The sequence below is a fragment of the Saccostrea cucullata genome, unplaced genomic scaffold, assembly GCF_032062105.1.
Source record: "Saccostrea cucullata isolate Sc308-1 unplaced genomic scaffold, CSIRO_AGI_Scuc_v1 ctg1578, whole genome shotgun sequence".
Lineage (NCBI taxonomy): Eukaryota > Metazoa > Mollusca > Bivalvia > Ostreida > Ostreidae > Saccostrea > Saccostrea cuccullata.
Window position 1 is genome coordinate 44,636 of NW_026934129.1, and position 20,767 is coordinate 65,402.

General features: G+C 32.8%; 2 protein-coding genes across 2 annotated transcripts; one reads left to right on the top strand and one right to left on the bottom strand.

The window, feature by feature from the left end:
• Positions 1-1,440: 1,440 nt before the first annotated feature.
• On the top strand, positions 1,441-4,619 carry LOC134239994 (E3 ubiquitin-protein ligase TRIM71-like). The gene is made up of 2 exons (XM_062722119.1): positions 1,441-1,523; positions 2,828-4,619. Exon 2 carries the CDS (start codon positions 2,919-2,921, stop codon positions 4,518-4,520), a length of 1,602 nt encoding a protein of 533 aa, XP_062578103.1. The 5' UTR covers positions 1,441-1,523; positions 2,828-2,918; the 3' UTR covers positions 4,521-4,619.
• Positions 4,620-6,061: 1,442 nt separating this feature from the next.
• On the bottom strand, positions 6,062-13,361 carry LOC134239992 (uncharacterized). The gene is made up of 6 exons (XM_062722117.1): positions 12,707-13,361; positions 9,073-9,399; positions 8,170-8,607; positions 7,762-7,848; positions 7,533-7,637; positions 6,062-7,377 (listed from the first exon to the last, which is right to left on the bottom strand). The coding sequence occupies exons 2-6, from the start codon at positions 9,382-9,384 to the stop codon at positions 6,337-6,339; spliced, it is 1,983 nt and encodes a 660-aa protein (XP_062578101.1). The 5' UTR covers positions 9,385-9,399; positions 12,707-13,361; the 3' UTR covers positions 6,062-6,336.
• Between the last annotated feature and the right edge of the window lie 7,406 nt (positions 13,362-20,767).

Sequence of the window (20,767 nt, forward strand, 5' to 3'; positions counted from 1 at the left end):
TCTGATAATTTTTTGATGACGTTCGTGGTCTATTGGAGAATAATGTCCCGCGGCTTCCTTTGAAGATTTCAATAACCGTGGTAGAATTATATATAAACGATTTTTTTGCCATTTCCATTCCTATATGTCGATACGGTATATAACATTGGGCTTGAAATAAAGGATGCCACATAGTCTGACACATCTGGTTATTATTTTTTTTAAAATTATGATCATCTATTCTACTGCGATTATTACCGAGATCAAAGATATGGCGCGAACACTATTCTTCAATAAAACACGAACGTCATTAAAACATTATCAGATCAGAAACATGTATGAAACATGTACAGTTGAAATGTACATTTGACTTAAGAATGAAATACTTATTTAGAGCACACAGATGTGTCATCTTTGCAATTTAAACACTGTATATTGCAAAAAGTAGCTGATGAATGTGGGTTTCTAAAGCTAAGCAGTGCTGTTCCCCGGACCTCCCCATGCCAGATTTTAACTCCGTGATTTTAGTAATAAAGCGGTAAAATAGGAATCTGATTTTGTTATCGTATATTCAAAAAAATAATTTATATAAGTTACAAAGAGATTTATCATTAATAAAATGCTGATTTTAATGCAGCGAAAGCTCAAATCGTTTGCACTCTATTCACAGGTAAACAAACAAAGTTACACCCTTGTGCTAAATGGAACAGCGTTATTACAGCTGTAAGTAGAAAAGCCTCGGCTTTTATCTTTCAAACAATATTTCTCGATATTTTAGGATATTCTGCAACATTCACTTAAACGCGGACCTTATTTCTTAGATAACCACGCATTATGACAAACGAGATTACTTTTAATTTTCTACCACCAACTTCCATTTTTTATGCAGCAATAAACCCGTCTAGTACCTTTGTCACCTACATACAGGATTTATAATTATCAGTTGATTCGACATGCAAGAGCTACGTTCTACGTATAATTTTTATTTATAAACGAGGTAGTTATTGACAAACAAGTCAATGAAGCAAGGATATCAGCAGTCTTATGTAAAGTAATCACTTCAAGTTCTTTGGTCGATTCAATGACATTGAAAGCAAATCCAATTTATCATTGAGTCAAATGCTGACTGACGTTTTTCGTATATAATGTAGGGCCTTATAAACACACTGAGTTAGTTTTTCCGATATTTCCTGGTCATGACAAGAAGCACACGGCGGGTGTGACCGGTCAGCAGAGAATGCCCACTCCTCCATGACACTTGATCCCATTTCTGATGCTTTGGAGGTTCATGTTTGCTCTACTCCCATTTTGTTTTGTTTATTGGACTTTTGATCTTGAATACTATTAACGTTCGTTATCTAAATACAAACATCTTTGTCAACCTACTTAATTACTTATCAATTTTTCTTATCCTTGTGATAAATCAATTTAATCAGAAAAAATTAGGTAATCGCTGCACATGGACCACCGCTAGTTGCACGTACATCCGCCTACTACATCCCCAGTACAACTACTCTATGTCAATCTTGGTTTAAGTCTGCAAGGTGAGTTTACGTTTTCTTGTAAAGACAATGTAAATTGATTGTTATATCATTCTGTTATTTGTATGAAAATGTTGTGCGTTAAAAATTGTGTGAATTTTCATTGTCTGTATAATGAAAAATAAAGATAACAAGTGGTAATCTATCTCAAAAGACCATTAAAACAATACAAATGGAGAAGAGCTAAGTTAAACATATAGACCTTATACAACAAATATGGGATAAGGTACCATGGAGTAGTAAGCACTCCCAAATCGACAACTTCATAAATAATTCAAAATTAAGTTACATTTTCTAGTATTGAAATTTATTTCCTTGCTACATGTAAAAAGTTTTTAACTATTTGATTTATAAGTGGTAGTGTAATGAAGTTTAGCACCTTCAAGAGACAGACAACTTATAGAGCTTTCATGTACGTACATGTGTTTACCACTTAAAAAAAGATATGTATAAGTTCTGATAGGACATACAGGTATACTTAATACTTATAAATATATGATATGTTGTTCATGTAGAACGTTATTGTGTCAAACAACACTTACAATCATTAAATTAAGCGTTTTTGTTAATAAATTGATAAGTAGATGAATTTCATGTACATTGTAGATTAATATACATGTGATATCAAGAATAAGAATAAAACAAATTAAGAGGGCATATTAAATGAAAGTTTTTTTTTATGTTAAAGTTTTGTCTGTTTTTTGTATATCTCTTTCTATTTACCATAAACTTCAAATTTCGATAAAAAAAAAACAACTAATTCTGTATCAAAGATTTTAATGTTTTTTTTATTTGCAGTTTTATTATTATTGCTAACTTTACATTTGCAGAGTGAGGGTTGAATTGAAAGATTTAAGAAATTGAGTTCGTCTTTTAGTACTGATTTATTTATATATTAATATATATATATCAACTCATCCAAAATTTGATGTTTCAAAGATCAGTTTTTGTAATGTTTGGAGAATTTTCTAATTTAGTCACTATTCATTAAGGGATCGGGTCCCTGTTTGCTTAGGTCTGAATTTTTGTTCTTTTAATTAAATTGGACTTTTGAGATTGTTTGCTTTTTATTTCATTCCCTTTTTTTAATTTTTAAAAGAAATGTTAAGAGTATATATATGTAGAACTTTTAAATTTTAGATTTCTAATAAATTTCGAAAATAAAGAATCGGCTAAGTTCAAAATTTAAAATGTAAAACATCTCAAACATTTGGTGGTTTTCTCTAATAAAAAAAAATGATTATTAATTTGACCTGTGGAAAGAATTAGTAATGTTAATTATAAGCAATACATGCATAATATTTCAGTTAAAAATGACAAATCTCCAAGCCCAGGACATCATTCGATGTCAATACTGCGAGGACGAGCCCGCTGTCTTCCACTGTGTTCCGTGTGGAGATGAACTCTGTCCTCGATGTAGAGTCTTATCTTAAAAGCAAAGTTCCCTCCGGACACACCATCGTTCGTCTGTCTGAGAGACTTCATCCAGCCAATCAGATCAAAATGTGTGACATACACCCAACTAAAACGTACGAGGCTTGCTGTGAAGATTGCCAAGTCCCAGTGTGTATATCGTGCATTCAGGAAGTACATAACAAACACGCTATCGGGAAGATACAAGAACTTTATGACAAACAAAAGAATGGTACCGCAGAAAAATTGTCTAAAATGAAAACGATGTGGAAATCTGAATTTACCCATAGACTACTTGATTTTAAGAAAGAAGAAAATGAAATAGGAACGAGCCATAAAATTGTGAGAAAAAGCATGAAAACACAAGCTGAGAATTTTATAAGCCATATCAATGCCATCATAGAAAAAAGTTTTAATGATTCTGAAGAAGATGAGAGAAAACAATCAGAGGTCATTTCTCTGCAGAAAATGGAAGTTAAGAAATTTGAGGAAAACATAGATGATTTGATAGAAAAATTGGAAAGTCTCATGGAGTCAAACAATCCCGTGGACCTTATTTTGTACCGAAAAGAAAATCCAAATATTTTTAATAAATTAAAAATTCCAGAGAAGTTAGACATTGTTTTGCCTTCGTTCACAGCCGGTCAATTTAACAAATCTCAAAATGAGCAGCAGTTTGGGAAATTGACCACGGATCATGGCAGACTTGACAGTCATTTAAGAAAATGTGACGATACACAGCAGACTTCCTCTGCAAACAAAACGCTATCCATCAAAAGTATTTTGGGTTTTTCAGTAAAAATTAGCGAAGCGAAAACTGAAAAAGAAAACTTATTGTACGTGACTTGCCGTGGAGACAGATCAGCGTTCATCAGTGGTGATGGTCCTGGGATACTACTGATAGACAGGTCAGGGACAGAGCTGGATAGCATCTGTACTGACAGTAAACCATGGGGTCTGGGGGTAATGCAGGACGGAAGTTTGATTTATTCTGACGGTAGCGATAAAGTTATCTATAGAGTGTCACTCAATAAAGAGAAAACAAAACTTATAAATGCTGAGTATGGTCCTAGAGGACTGTGTTGTATAAGATCAGGTGATTTCTTGGTCTGTATGGGCTTGTTTAATGCCGCGAGAATGGTCAAGTACAGCAAAACTGGGACGAAGATCCAGGAATTCGAGACAGATAAGACCGGGGAGAGACTTTTTATTCATCCAAGGTTTATTTGTGAAAATGTGAACGAAGACATTTGTATTTCTGATTTGAACTTAATGAATAATAACGTGGTTGTCTTGAACAAGTCTGGATATTTAAGGTTCAGGTATGACGGGAATGCAACTGGGACATTAAAAGAGGGATTTCAACCGCATGGTGTAGCCACTGACAGTCTGGGTCACATACTTATTGCAGACAACGCCAATAACGCTGTACACCTGATCAGCCAGGACGGGAACTTCCTGTCTTACATCCTAACAGAGGATGATGGGATATCACTTCCACACGGAATTTCTGTGGACACGCACGACAACCTGTGGCTGGTAGAAGAAGAAAACGCCTGTGTTAAAGTGTATCAGTATTTATTGTAAATACAGCCATCCATTTCGTTTACTTGTAGAAATTCATGTGTGTAAAATAAAATATAATACAAAGTCTCAGACATCTATTTCACATTTAAATATTATAATGGAAAAAGTTGATTATTAAGTTGATTATGATTTATCAGCAAAGCTTTCTGATAAACGTGATAAATTCTCAATTGCCAACTTCTCTCACTTATGCAGCAATAAACGCTTTTCATGTGCTTACAGGTTGATATAGGCCTACATGTATCTTATAGTTGATTCGATACCCAAAAAATGTTCTGTGTATGAACAATTTCTAAAACAAGGAAAGTTATTAATAAACAAGTTGATGAACAAGAATATCAACCATTAAAATTAAAGTCATCAATTCGTTAGCTCTATGGTAAATATCACAACCAAGTCAAATACTGGCTGACGTTTTTTCATACTAATTGTTTAGTCATTATTTACTCAATGATTTTTCGATGGATTTCCCGTTTTCCCCACAAAGAGCAAACAGATGTGACCGGTCAGCAAGGGATGCTCACTCTTCCATGGCACCTGATCCCACCTCTGATGTTTAAATGGCCGTGAGTTTGCATTTCTCTTGATTTGAATTGTTCTAATGGACTTCTGAGCTTGAATATTATTAGTTATTTCCAAATATTTCCTTAAAGTCCTTGCATAATATCACTACTTATGGACATTGGGCAGTGAGGGACTTATTTCGTGCCGGCACCTACGGCAACACGGTGCCTCGGTCTCATCCCTAGGACCTGTCTCCATGTCCCACAGTGGGATTCGAACACTTAATAAAAGAAGATAGGCATACTGTACAGAAATCGTACTCATTTACTTTTCATATCATTTTGAGAATTTCTCTTCTAATTTCAGTTAAGCTATTTTACAGTTATAATGATACTTTTTACTGTTCATCGGGTAAAGAAGTTGGTTGTTCATATGATCATATTATGTTCTGTTCCAAGAACTACTAACTAGAGAGTAGATTTGACCACATATTTAGAATTTTGAATTATTTATTATAAACATAATTTTCAAACAAAGTAAGTCCAAAACTATAAACATGTATCAATTCAAGCATTTTTTTGTTTTTTGTATAATTTTTTTTAAAGAATAATTTGTTTTTATGAAGTATCTTCAGTAATATACAAAAGGAGATTTTGCTTTTATGTTTCAACAGACGGTATTGAACATATAAGAAGAGTTTTCTCTGTTAAGGCTTTAAATCTATATGAGACATATCATACATCATATATCAGATGTTCGGCACAAGAATAAGTCTTTTTTAACATCAACTGTTGACTCCTTACATCTTTGTCTTAGCGTAAGGATTTTGCGAAGATACGAGTATTTGTAGGTTTTAATAATTATCGTTGAAATGTTCATCATCTAACAAAAGAAAAGTCTTCAACAACTGGATTGCTCAGTTAAAAAATGTCCAAAATATGACAGGGTTAAATTATGACAACTCTGCATGAACATGAATCGATGAGTTTTACAGCATACATCATTAAAATTAAAAAAAAAATTAGGTATATTCAATCTGGTTTTGTGAACACTTAATGTTTTTTTTAATAATAAGTACTTTTATTGTTCTACAAAACATGTGCATAATATTAATCAAATATAGCTCTGGATTAATAGCTTAAGTAGCACCGTGAAAAATTATAATATTTTACATAGCGTATTAATCACTTTGAATGATATCGCCATACATACAAAATCACAACAGAAAAGGCAGAAGTATACAAAAGTAATCATTCATCCCTCAAAATCAAGATTTCAAGGGTACACATTTTTAGATAATGCATTTATACATTTAGCGATTCGTCCGTAAACTTATTTGTCTGTTAACAGAAAATCTGGGATTTTGTATCTTATTATGTATTTTGGTGTTTGATAATCGTTCAAAAACAGCAGCTGAATTACTGTGACACCATGGAGTTATTGCTTTAGCAGACTGTGATCGCGAGCTTCGGTTTGGAGGTTTGATATACGGTAGAGCTGGTTCTGTCCGAAGCAAACGACTCTGTCCCAAGATGTTTTGAATTTCTACGGAAAACGAGGCTGGCGAGGATAGAGGCCTAGGCCGAGAATATCTCTGTTTTCGTGAGGGTTGTGAAGTCGAATGTGAAGTCTGTGATTTCGCGTGTGCTTGACAAGAAGACATCCGGGCAACGAAAGGAATGCTCTGCTCCGACTGTTTATCAACAGAAGCACTTTTGAGTGGTCGCCAACGTCTGCTTTCCCAAGCATAACTCCCTACTGTATCAACAACACTTGTGGCGTGCGCACTTTTCGAATAAGCACGACGTCTGTATTTGATGTCATTGTATTGTTGTAGTCCAATTGATGACTTCGTTCCGCGTCGGAGAAGGCCAGGTCTTTCCTCGACTAATTCGTATTTGTTGAATACCACACTGTTAGGACAAGGGGAGGTCATCTCGTATACGTCATCCGTGATTTCCAATTCAGCAACTCGCTCTTCCGTAAGTTCACCCCTCCTCTCTGCACTTTTGTCTTCATTGACCTCCGTTTTTGATTGACCTTGCTCTGTTTTGGATTCGCTAGTTTCCGCCAGCTGGGAAGTACTCGATAACAGATCGCTATCTCCTCCCGCCAAAAGTTCCGCCTCATCCTCCTCATCCTCGTCACTGTACATCAAACATGGCGGCGTGGGAGCAGGAGGACGGCGCATGCGTGGTAAACGATGCGTTACTTTGTAGTACTTGTGAATTTGGTTGTTTTTAACGTCAATCATTTCAACTACGTTCAGAAGATCCAGTTCATAAGCCATTTGTCGACACGACAGTTTGTACTGAAAGAAGCGTTTACCCGTCTTCTCTCGATCTTTCAAATCCTATAAATATGATGAGAATTAGTATAACACTATAACAATAATGACATAAATAAAATTTACACTAAAATTCCCGAGTAAAAAAAGTGATCAAGTATTTAGGGGACTAGGCCGCTCTTATGTTTGAAAAGATTCAGTCTGTTGTTGAAACAACTTACCCAAAGTGTTGTCTCGTAGTTGTAGTCAATGCCATTGTCAATTAAGAATTCTACCATTTCTATCTGCTGCGCGCGCATCGCTACCATCAGCAAATTTTCTCTGTACTGAAACAGCAAATTCGAATAATAGCAGTTGTTGGAAAAACTCAATAACAGAAAGAAAAACATTTGAACGAACTTTGCGATTCGTGTGATTTAGAGAGAAAAACTTGTGAAATAGGCCTCTCACCCAGAGCATGTTAATATCGGCGTTCTTCTTGTCCAGCAGATCTTGGAAGAGGAGGTATTCGCCATTCCTGACAGCATTATACATGTCCTTTGAAAATAAATGGAATTGTCAGGGCATTGTAAAAACAAAGAAAAAAACTATTATTAGGATAGGTTTCTGCTAATCACAATTGATACTTATGGTAATAACTAGTTGAACTTCATTATTAACTATACTCATATTGACCAGGTTTGTTTTTATGTATGGACAATATCTAGCATTCACATTTCATTTTGACATTTGGATTTTTGTGTACTAGTATTTTGTATATATACTAAATGAGTTAACACAACACCTCATTATCACTCCCATTCTTTTTACTCTGCTTCTGCTACGAATACTCTGTAACACACCTTGACGAGATCTCACCTCTTTCTCCTCCTGAGTCATCTCTGTGTCTTCCTCTTCTTCTTCCTCTGCCTCCTCTTTCTTGGCCTGTCTTACTCCTCTAATTTCCTCTACCTTTGCCTCCTCGTCCTCTCTCTTCACCCCCGCCTGATTTACTCCTCCGTCTTCCCTATCATCCACACACCCCTCTTCTTCCTCTTCGTTGTCTTCTCTCTTTTTTCGAGGCCATATCCACTTTCTCCTTTTCTGCTGGGCATATCTCTGATGCCATTTCACTTTCGGCTGTTCAACTTTAGCTTTTTCCTCTCTGGGTAAGTCATTTGTCTTGCCTTCGTCATCATCTTCCTTCGCTGGCGTCTCGCACTGCTCTATGATGATGCGAACTTTGTTTTCAGCAGGTTTCTCTAATTTATCCTCATTCACCAAATTGGAAGAAACTTCTTCACTTTCTTTGTTGCTCTGTAAAAGAACAGGAAGATGTATCATTTTAATTCCGCTTCTCCTGGTTTTCTATCGACTGTCTCAACTTTAAAGAAATGCTTAATTTATAGCATGGCCCTGTCACTTTTGGACAGCTGGCATTTGTAAGCACAATTTTTCTCAACCTTTTATATTTCAAGGACGTGAGATCTTGAACTTTAATTGGATTTAAAATCTAATTAATATTATAGATTGAATAAGTAAATGACAAAGCAGTATGATATTTGTTAGATAATGAAATAGTCTGCAAGATAAGATTGAAGTTAATCAGGGCTTGGTTTGGTGGGTAGTCATTTGAAACATTGCAAGAGACATGCAAGTCATGGGTTTTGAAACCAAACTTATTCTTAAAATATGTCATACTGTATTTTCTTTACTCTCCATCAGTTATCATTGAGCAGAACAAGATGAAAGGTTATCTTGTACACATGGTCATCTTCTTACCTGTTGTTGACCGTCGGTTAAATCCGTGTCTCCGTTCTTACCCGACCCTTTTCTACGTGAGTTACGTCGGGAATCTTTCTCGGTTTCTATATTATCTTCTTCTTCACTCTGATCAACATTTCGATCCACGGCTAGAGTGTGTGACGTCAATTTTTTCTTCTTAGTCCTCACTGCGCTTTCATCTTCGCTGTTTTCTACGTCCCCTTCAAAAGCAACTTCGATATCGACTTCTTCAAACAAAGTCGGGTCGTCTCCGGAGACAACGGAGGCGTCATCTATCACCTCCTCTATCTCCTCGTCACTCGTCGCCATCGTCTACGTCGTCATCTGAAAGTATGGAAGAAAGATGTTATCAACTGACAGTCGGTACGGAATCGAAGGTAAAACAGGTATTTAATACGATTTCCAAAAAGGCATACAAAAGGACATTATCTAAAACCTTTTATCATTTACACATCTGTATAGCAAATGACAAATATCTATGATTTTGAAGTATTAAGGTTTGGAATTTCAAATTATTTAGAGGATTTTTGTAACAGATAAAGGTATTATGTACTCAAGTTCTCATGAATTTATAATACAGGCATCTGGAATTCAGAGAGAAACTGACAGCTAAATTTCTAGATGAAAACGCTACATTATTTATATATGTGTTTCTAGTTTCCAATAAATGACATTTATTGCAAGGAACCCTAAGCCTTTCTCCATTAAGTGAAATAACAAGTAAGTATTGCAGACAAATACGGACGTGTACAAAACTTACTTCAAATCTTTTGTGTATATACTAGTGTTTTGTTATGTACAAATATTTTACTTCAAGAAATTTTAGTCTTTAATGAAAAATAAATAATAAATAATAATTATAAAAATAAAGAATATGGCCCTGTAGTTTGAAATAATTTAAAGCCAGATTCCGCATTTACCTATTGCAGAGTGGTTGAGTGCATGTAATTCTCTTTGCTTGCTTTTAAAGGGGCATGACGTACACAGTTTCAGCTAAAAAAATTCAAATTTATTTTTTCCATTTTTTATGTTTTCAAGTACTTAACTAAGGTATTTTTAATGATAATCAAAAAATTGAATTTTAGTTGTTGAGATACAAGACATATTCAGAGCTCCAAATCTTTTGTTATATAAAGAAGGCTCGTGCCATGAATTTGTTTACATAGGTAAAATTTATTAATATATGTGCATTTAAAGCAAATTTTGTCAAGAAATAAGTAAATTCTAAATACGATTAGACATTTTTAAGTGAATTGCTGATCTTAAAAATATGATATGTTTTCTACATGTAAACAAAAAAGTCACGAGCCATGTTTACATTTTAAAACATATGGAGATAACGAACTGTATTCAAGATCAAAAGTCTATAAAACAATACAACATAGGAGCAGAACAAACAGAACAAACACGGACCTCCAAAAGATCGGAGGTGGGATCAGGTGCGTGGAGGAGTAAACATCCTCATAATTTTAAGTTCTGTGTCTCTTTTGCAGGCACGTAGCATCGTTTTTGAAAGTGGGGGGGGGGGCTACCTGAGAAAATTTTTTTTTACTTTGCCCAAACTCGAAAATCCTATTTCGTAGGGGTGGGGGGTAGTGGCCAACTTTTTCAAAGCCAACTTACCATCATTTCAAATTTTTTCCTTACAATCCTTGCTATCACTATACTATGGTTATAAGTGGGGGGCCAACCATCCTATCAATAAACATTTACTATAGTAAAGGTAATGTTGGGGAAAAAAGTGGGGGGGCCAGGCCCCCCCCCCTGGCCCCCCGGATACTACGTCCCTGTTTTGTAAAGCCACAAATGATTTCCCGAATTAGGAATTGTAAACATTAAAACTATTTTTTTCAAAAAAAAAAAACTTGTGTCCATGTCTCTTTAATTTATTTGTAAAACAGATACAAATGCTGCTTAAATTTCACTTTAAAATAAAGTTACTTTAAACTGTTTATACTGTCAAATAGTTCATTAATTTTAAATGGAACATTTAAGTGTCGAAATATTATTGTATGAGACATGAAATTGAAATACATATTAATGAAAAGTCTAGAAATTTATCGCTTCTCAATACAGCGTTATCTGTGATTTAAATCCCCACTGCTCTTCACTTAGAGATCCTTACGCGGGTAATTGAATTTCACTCGTCTGTATTTAAATATCCAACGACATTGAAGTGGTATTTCAGTATGAATTTCAATGCGTAATTTAAGGTATTCAAACATCCTTGAAAACATAGAGACCCAGGCGTGCTTATAGAAAAACATTCTACAGGCCAATATTTCAGATCTCTCCTGGCACGATCTCGCAAAAATTAAACAGCAAGGACCTGTAAGTCAGTTCAATGGCCATGTGTAAATATCAACCTCAGAGAATTAAAAAGTGTTAAGTCAAGGATTAAAATAAATATATCTGACACAGCTTTATAAAACAGGGTACAAAACTTTTTTATCTGAAGTTTAGTATGCACTAATTTGTCGAATCGTAAGGAGTGCAATTATAGGAAAATTCAGTGTCCACAATTAACAACATGTAAATAAAACATGCAAGATATGAAAGATGCACTCATTTACAATTCTTTACATACAATACACCATGTTTGAACAAATGCATTAAATTTGGAATTGTAAATAAAAAAAGTGTATATACGTAATTTATAATGTCACTTTTATAGATTTTATAATATCTCAGGAAAGTTAAACGAATCTGAACCCAGGAACCATAAAGTTTATATAAATCACAAGAATAACTTAAGGTTTTGAAAGTTGTACATGTTTTGTATATATAAAAGAAAACACATGCAGTGTATAATGTAGTACACTGTATAAGTATATAATTATATAACTTCTTTGCATCTAATTCATTTTAAATGTACTTTCTATCTGTTTATACTATTATTTTGTTAATTCTTTAATTTGCTTTAATCAAAATAAATTCAAATAATCAGATGGATGTTCATTAAATAAATTAAATAAGTATTGTCCAATCTACAATTTTTAAATTTCATTGTTTAGAACAGTTCAGATTCCCTACAACAGCAAAACAACTTTTATCCCCAAATTTTGAGAATGAATTGGCAAGTCTAATTTCTGCTTATTACTAAAAATAAATATTTGATGAAATAAAATTAATCTTACATTTAACATTTTTGAATTAACTTATCTGTATCAGGCAAACTTGCTACATCTATTGTTATCATACGGTGCTAAAGCTAGCACGACCTGCTACATCTATCCCATACTTTTCTTTTTCAAATCATACGCTTTCATTTACTGAATACAGATCTTTTATTGTCAATACTTATGTCTTATGATAATTATATGTACCTATAGTGTGTAGAATCCGTATAAAATCTGCTTTATCATCTGTGGTGACGAATAAAACTTGAAATACAGTTTAGAAATATCTTATTTAGAAATAAAACCAAAAGACCATACCTTCGATTCGCACTTGAAAGGTCCATATAAAGTACAAGTTCATAATCGAATACCCTTTACTGTTGGCCGCTTGGTTTATTGACAGATGTTATTTAGATTCCATTAAGTTTGAATTGAAACTTTCAGATCGATCTGCTGTCGTGTGAAAGAGAAGTTAAGGGGAAGGGGGGTGGGACGATTAATGATTCACTTACCTCCACCCTTTAGATCCGCGCCTTGTCTCCCCTCTCCATGTCTGTTGACCGGGTCCCTAACAGGTGCCCGTCAGTACAATAACTGATAGGTCACTTTTTACCGTTTTAAAGTAAACTCCACAGAATTGATTTTCGGCTGAAGTGTATTGATCGTAAGTGGCACACAGGTAGGAAGGTAAACAGGTAGACAGGCCGGGGGATTCCGTGGTCTTACGCCGCCGACAGAAACGCCACAGACTTTCTACATAGTTTTCAATTAGAACCCTTTTATGTACATAAAAAAGGACTAGCTTCTAGAGCTCTGTTTATCTCGCTGGCGGCGTGAATAGATATAGCGCGGCTCGGCGGAACACTCTAAATCTTTCACAGTGTTATCGTCAATGGCAAGGCGGTCAGAGATTATGGTATTCAATCCGACGAGGAAAAATACTCAACTGTTCATTTAAATGTTCTAATATGTAGTGACAAAGAGTTTGATACGAAGGTATTATGCCACACTATTGATGATTTAATTCTAGCTGCATATTTGGATGCCCCTTTAAACCCCCTATTCTTTGACTGTACACGATACAATAGATTACTTAAGTTTACGTTAGGAATTAATACACAACCCAACGACTGGCACTTGACAGATGTTTAAGTGATACCTAGATATATTTTACTTTGATGTTAATGCACTTGCCAGATGTTAAAAGAAGATAATAAATTTTTATGTTAAAGACATGTGCATTGGATTTGTCCTCCTTGTTTAAAATATTTGCAACAATGAAGTTTCTTTATCTATTCTTTCCTTTCAAGTAAATTCATTTTTGACGTATAAAAATAGCACTTAAAATGCCTATATGTATATTTTACATTTATAAATTAAAAGTTTTCAAGCAACAGACAAGCTCAAATAAAAAAAGTAGTCTAGAACAATTGTACAAGAAACTTCCCGATATTTAAGGGCATTTCACTTTTTTAATTAGTTTTAAATTCAATTTGAAAGAAACTAATTTCATGTTTGTAGGCAGAGTCTATTTCTATTCAGAATTCATTAACCATATATACTACATATTAACCATACCATCAGAGGTGGTATTAGGTTAATTTGCTTTGAAAGAGTTAGCATCACCTGATATTTTGAAAAAGTTGGTCACAAAGCTTTATCATTAACGTTGTAAATTCAATTTTTCGTGTGCTCCTTGTCATAATCGGGAAATAGCAGAAAAATCTGTCTTCAATTCAATGTATATAGTAAGAAAAACGTCAATCAGCATTTAACTCACCGCTAAAAAATATGCTTGTTGACAAAGTCATTGTTTCGACCATAGGACTGACAAAATGATGAATTAAACGTGACTGTTGATATTCTTGTATATCAACTTGTTTGTCAATAATTTACCTCGTTTTAGAAATTGTTCATATGTAGAACATCTCTTGCATATCGAATCAACTGAGATATGAAACATATGGAGATAACAAACAGTATTCAAGAGTCAAAAAAACAATACAAATTAGGAGAACAAACAGGGACCTCCAAAACTTCGGAAGTGGGATCAGGTGCCATGGAGGAGTGAACATCACTTGCCAACCGGTCATATCCGCCGTTTGCTCCTTGTCAAGATCGAGAAATAACATGAAAACCCGTTGTAAATTCAGTGTATAAAATGGACCATTAACTCAGTGTGCAGGTGATGAAGGTATATTGCTGCATAAGTAAGGGAAGAAAATTTTAAGTCGTCACGTTAATCATAGAGCTTGGTTGTTAGATAACCATTAGGGGATATATTTTTAAAAAAATTACATAATGAAAATAAAAATTCCTTTTCTTTCTGTGTCGCCGTCTTACTCACAGTTAAAATTATTTGGAAAACGTTCTGTTAATTTTCAGAAATTAAATTTGTACATAAATTTTTACTCTAATTTTGATTAAATACCTGCATGTTATATTACAGAAATATAAGAATTTTTTTTTTTACAAAATATCTGTTCAAAGAAAATTTTGTTTGACGAAATATACTATGAGAGAAAAACACTGAAACACGAGATACATTAATGTCGAAAACACTATAAACATTAGAGTTGGTCCCCTTTGTGTGTGAAAAGTTTTAAAGTTAATTCGGAAATTTATGAGGAGGAAAGTTGAAATTATAGATTGTGTACTTTCAAATTTGTAACTAAAACGCTGTTTTATTATATATTTTTCGTGTTCATTTCAAGATCGAGAAATAACGTGAAAACCAGATTCAGTTTTCTATAAACTCTGTGTGTAGGTGGAAAATGTTCATTAGAGAAGTGTCTTGAGTGATACGTGGGCCAAATATTTCATGTTTTTTCTTGATTGCACTGATCCTATTTTGTAATTGCATGGACTTTTGATATTTCCTCATATAGATAATCCATTTTGTTCAGTTTATAAATAAAATCTTTTATAGTTATAAAAGATACATAATAAAAATTTTTAAAAATCCCATTTTTCTCTGTCTTACCGTCTTATTCACAGTTATTACTATTTGGAAAACGTTTTGATAATTTTTAGAAATCAAATTTGCACATAAATTTTTATTCAAATTTTGATTTAATGTCTGCATATAATATAACAGAAATACAGAAAATTGTGTTTTACAAAATATCCATTGAAAGAAAATTTTGTTTGATGAGAGAAAAACACTGATACACGAGATACATTGAAGTAGAAAACACGATAAAATAATTAGAGTTGGTCCCCTTTGTGTGTGAATTTAAGATTTTATCGAGGAGGAAAGTTAAAAAAAACATGGTGCTTTTTGGCCCAAATAATTCCGTAATTGCTTTCAGTTTTTGAATAATGATAGGATAAAATTTTGATATGATAATATGCTGTTACGTTGTGGCAACATATCCTTTTGACAAAATAAAACATACCACAAACTCATTGTTTGATATTTGTGTAAATTTTTAGTAAAACCCATTAAAAATATATGTGTAATTCCTGCAAGTGGTGTAAAAGTCATATACCTGCAAGTGGTATATCTCAATCGGAAAAACAAGAGTAAGCTTTGTGTTTTATCAATTTTTAATCAAAAATCCATTACAATTTGCAGTTAACGGCTATCAACATTTCTCTTGAAAATCAGCACTTAACGAATTCAACAACAATTAAAACATTTTTATCTAAGCACTGACTTGTTGAGTATTTTTCTCTTTATTTCCCAATTATATATAATAAGGAGCACAAGGCAGGTGTGACAGGTAAGCAGGGAATGCTCACTTCTTCATGGCAACTTATACCACCTATGATGTTTTATGGGTCCGTATTTTCATTGTTAAAAAGACTTCTGATGGACTTTTGAACTTGAATACTGTTCTTTATCGTCATATAATTAATTTAAAAATGCCTGACGTAAAATGCATTAGCGACCTACGTTTTATTGAAGAGCGTATGCTGACTTTTACATTTTAATATCTAAAATTTATCAATTGTAAAAGTAATAAAATCTTACGCCACATTTAATATGTAATTTATGTAAAATCTTCTTTAGGGCATTATTTTCACACAAGATTTTCCCGTTTTTCTATCAAATGAAGGAGCACACGGCGTATATGACTGGTGGGAAGGGGCTACTTACTCCTCCATCGCACCTGATCTACCTCTGATGTTTTTGAAGCCCGTGTTTGATTTGATTCTTATTTGTATTGTTTAATGTTATTTTTCTCCATATTTCATTTTAATTTATTTGTCTAAGGGTTACCACATTTCTAGTGCAAGAGGATTAGCTTACATCCTGTTTGATCTTTTCAAAATGGGATGCTCACTACCCAAAGACATTTGAGCCGATCGTTGGTGAATCAAGGAGGTATTTATTTCTCCTACTCGCAAGGTGTATTCCCTATCAAAAATATTATTATGAAATAAGAGGAAACTTTGATTTACTATAGTTACACTCAGATTTACTATATATCGTTGTTTGATTTGCTTTAAGGTAGGATTCTCCTCTCGTTTCTGACTAGATGAGATATTCAAAGTATATTTGCTTATATGTCTTATATATTTAGGCTTAAGAGATTTAAAAGATCATATTTTTCTATCCTCTTCACAATTGTACAACTTAAATAAATGTTAAACTGCGCTTAAAAACTAGCAGGGACTATATTTTTGGCGGAATGGTGTCGTATGAAAATATCTTCTTTTCTGCCTCTCCAACTTATCATAGAACATTAAATTTAGTTATAATTTTTATGCAATCAAAGACTTGATGAAATTTTCAAATGTAAGTTAAATTAATAATAAGCGACTAATTAAAGTTTCAAAATATATCAAAAAATTAAGATTGTTCAGACAAATTAGAAGGATGTTGGCTTTTAATTCATTTTGAGTTACAAAAATCCGTAAAAAGTAATTTTTCTCTTAGTAAACGATGAAAACTTTTTGTTTTTGTATCATTTTGTACCTTTATGTAAAATCTTTACTATATGTGAAAATGAGAATAATTTAAATATAGGAAGCATATGAATATAACTAATATATCCTAAAAAATTAAGGAAAGTGGAGAAAGTTCGAATTAGCAAATATTCGTTTTAGTTGAATTATCTTTGTCAATTTGGTAAATATATTTATTAATGTTTGTATCTTTTTTGCAAAAAGAAAAACATTAAATCTTTTGAAATACAAGTAGGGATCGCATGATTGGAACAGTATTTTTTTTTTTATTCTTAATGTCCAGGAAAAGGGTAATGACCTTTTTATTTTCAAGTGGGTAAACTGAGATGATATAAAAGACTAGATAATACCTTTGTTTTGAAAATAAAAGGAATTTTGTGACAAAGAATTATATGCTGCAGTAATATTTTTTTCATTTTGATTTACTGAATTTATTGCTGTCAAAACTAACTGTGATTTCTCGTATTCATATTTTGACACTTTTGTTTACTGCAATTATAATCTTGACGCTAAAGTGATTAGTAAAAAGTTAAATTAATTCTTACGTAAACTGTTTCTTTAATGTTTGTTATTTTAAGAATTTTGGGATTGATCACTATTCGCTACCTTCACATTCTCAGACAAAAGATTAAATTCTGCAAGATACCTGGTACTTAAAAACAAGTTGGTATAAAAAAAAGGCTGTCCTTTTCAATTAAGACTTCACAGTCTTGTTTCTATGCTACATCAACTTTTTCTTTAAATATCCTTATAGCTCCTAATATTGATGACTCTCTCTCTCTCTCTCTCTCTCTCTCTATAATCAAAAATAAAATTATGATTGACGTGTTAAATTATTTACTCATTTGACAAAGTGCAACACCTGTTACATAACATAATGAATAAAATGAAGACAATTATAGTGTATTATTGGGAACAAAAATTGAGACCTATAGCAAGAAACGTGAGTAAAACATGTCCTCGTGTCAAGTATTTACTTCGGGCACTTTTCTGTGGATAAATAAAATTTCATCGATAACATCCGGGAAGCACAGAGTGGTTGAAGTGAATGTCGATAACATTCTAAGTGTACATCTTCTTTATTTAAAACATATAGAGTATTTTTCTGTTAAAATCGATAGATGTATCTCTTGATTTACCGAAATAGTATTCACAACTGATGCAATGTATGAAATCATGACACAAGATAAAAGTTATCTTATTCGCTAATACAAAGCAAGAAGATCCATGCACAAAAGAAACATGTATAATTTTTGATTTCCAGCATTAAAATTTTTCCACTAAAATGTTCTCATTTTTTTTTTTTTTTAGGTTTTTTAAAATAACAAATTAACAGAAAGGATGTTAAATATAATTATGTAATTGGATTACTGTCTGTGGTCCTAATGTGATCCTGGCTTTTGTCTACATGCACAAAACAAAAAGAAAAGAACACAAATAATTCACTTAAATAATATGGTTTGTTTTGGTCATAAAATTGTGATAAAACATTTATATTTCATGAAATTTTTATTGAATAATCCTATTTTTCATGTACAAAAAATATGGATAAAACGAACAGTATTCAAGCTCCAAAGTCCATTAAGTAACACAAAATTGGAGTAGAACAACACGGACCTCCAAAACATCAGAGGTGGGATCAGGTGTCATGGAGGAGTAAAAATCTCTTGCAGACCGGTCACATCGCCGTGTACTCCTTGTCATAATTAAGAAATAACGGAACAATATGTCGATGATTCAGTGTATATATAATGGCCTGCCAATTAGTTTAAAAAAAAAAACGTCAGTCAGCATTTGACTTAATGATATTTCATGAAGACAGCGCTTCGCAACTATCTGATCGTTATCACAAGCGTCGTGTTTCTATCCCTAGAAAGGCGTGGGTGGCGAAAAGTCAAATCAATGACGATCTTGTAGGAAACATGAACGTGTCTTTTTGGAAAACACTTGTTACATCTATATCTGATTCAGAAACTGAAGGAGGAAAAAATTAGGTATGGATTTATAAAACCTCTGAAATTTTCAATTTTATTGATATTATGATTTATATTGTTATTATTGAAATGATGAAAACAAAAAAAAAAAAAAAAAAAAAAAAAAAGAAAGAAAAAAAAAAAAAAAAGAAATTCTATCACTTTTTTTCTCATGCATGATAGGTTTCATTGTCGTATACTGAAGTGAAAAGGTTGTTGGAATAGTAATCGACCTCATCATTTTTCTAGCAATGCAGAAATAAAAACAAAAAGTAGAAAGGGATTGGATGTCATGGGGGAGTAAAAATTCCCTGTTGACTGGTCACACTAACCTGTGTATTGAAATTGTAAAATGATCGTTAATCTATAACGATGGTCTTACAATTAGTGAAAAGTATTTAGCGAAAATATGAGCCAACAATAGTTTGTATTTGCAGAAAAATATGCTACGAATTTGCGCAGTTAATCTTAACTTAGACTAGCGTGTTTTATATACATATTATCACTTTAGACATACTTTAAAAATATTGATATAATCCTTCAAATCAATCTATGGAATTTGAAATGGACGGCGAATTTCCGTATGTATTTTTTAAACCAAGGAGAGAATATCCTTTTCCTTATTTTATCTCCCAATAGAGGGTTAGGGTATATGAATAATTTCAAAAAAGAGAAAAAAAATTACTAAAAAACAAATTAAAGTTGTAGCTTATTCTTGCAATGAACCAAACATTATGAAGATGTCAATTTTTTCATTTCAAATTCTTGCCATGAATTTGTAAATATGAATAATTCATGAATAACAATACCCATAAAATAGAATTTCGATTAATTCACTTTTCATTAATAAATTTAATTATTTTTCAATGAAAGATATAAATTCCACTTCTTAAGACCTTTGGGGGACATTTGTGTGAAAATTACAATTCCTCTGTATGAAGTAAGATTAAATTTTTGGCAACACATGAAAAAAATCAAATCATCGCAAGAGGTCCTGAGGCAACACTCTGCTGTTGAATACCTGGCAAAGAAGTTCGTTTGATATTTTAGGACATGCTCCTCTCGTTGAGAAGCACCAATCAAAATTAAGCTATCATAAATACTTAGATAATGATAACAGAAACCGTGAGAAAAGATTCAGTTGACACGTCAGATTCACGTGTTACAAGTTGTTTTCATAAAATGGCTTAGTATGATTAGTTTAGAGATAAGGAAAACAAACAGAATTTGCTTTTTCCCGAAAGATGTCGTACAGTAAGCCCACAAATATTGAATGAAATTTACCAGAGCTCCAACGCCAACGTGTTAACTTATGACCCCAGATATTGCAAGGATGATCGAAAAAATAAAAATCTTTTGATATTAGAATATTTAGGAGTAAATCTTTTACTGCAGAAAAGTAAAAATAAAACCATTTTTTAATCTTTCTTAACAATTAAGGCCCTTTGTTCATCTTTTTGTAAAGCATGAATACACTATCCTCTAATATTAATTTAGAAAGATTTGTTTGTTTTTTTTGTTTTTTTTTTTGATTGCACGGTGCAAGGATGAACGACAAAAATTATGCTATCAATAAGTAAAGCTCTATTTTTTTTATTAATAGGAATCAAGGTGAATAGGAACATAATCTTTTTCTCGTGGGTGGAGAGAGAAACAGTGTGTAAATCAAGAAAAAACCCTTTTTAC

Coding starts and splice junctions, on each gene's coding strand:
- LOC134239994 (XM_062722119.1), top strand. CDS start 2,919: ATGAACTCTGTCCTCGATGTAGAGTCTTATCTTAAAAGCAAAGTTCCC.
- LOC134239992 (XM_062722117.1), bottom strand. CDS start 9,384: ATGGCGACGAGTGACGAGGAGATAGAGGAGGTGATAGATGACGCCTCC. Junction 8,608..9,072: donor TAACCGACGGTCAACAACAG/GTAAGAAGATGA, acceptor GTTCTTTTACAG/AGCAACAAAGAAAGTGAAGA. Junction 7,638..7,761: donor CCGATATTAACATGCTCTGG/GTGAGAGGCCTA, acceptor TTGCTGTTTCAG/TACAGAGAAAATTTGCTGAT.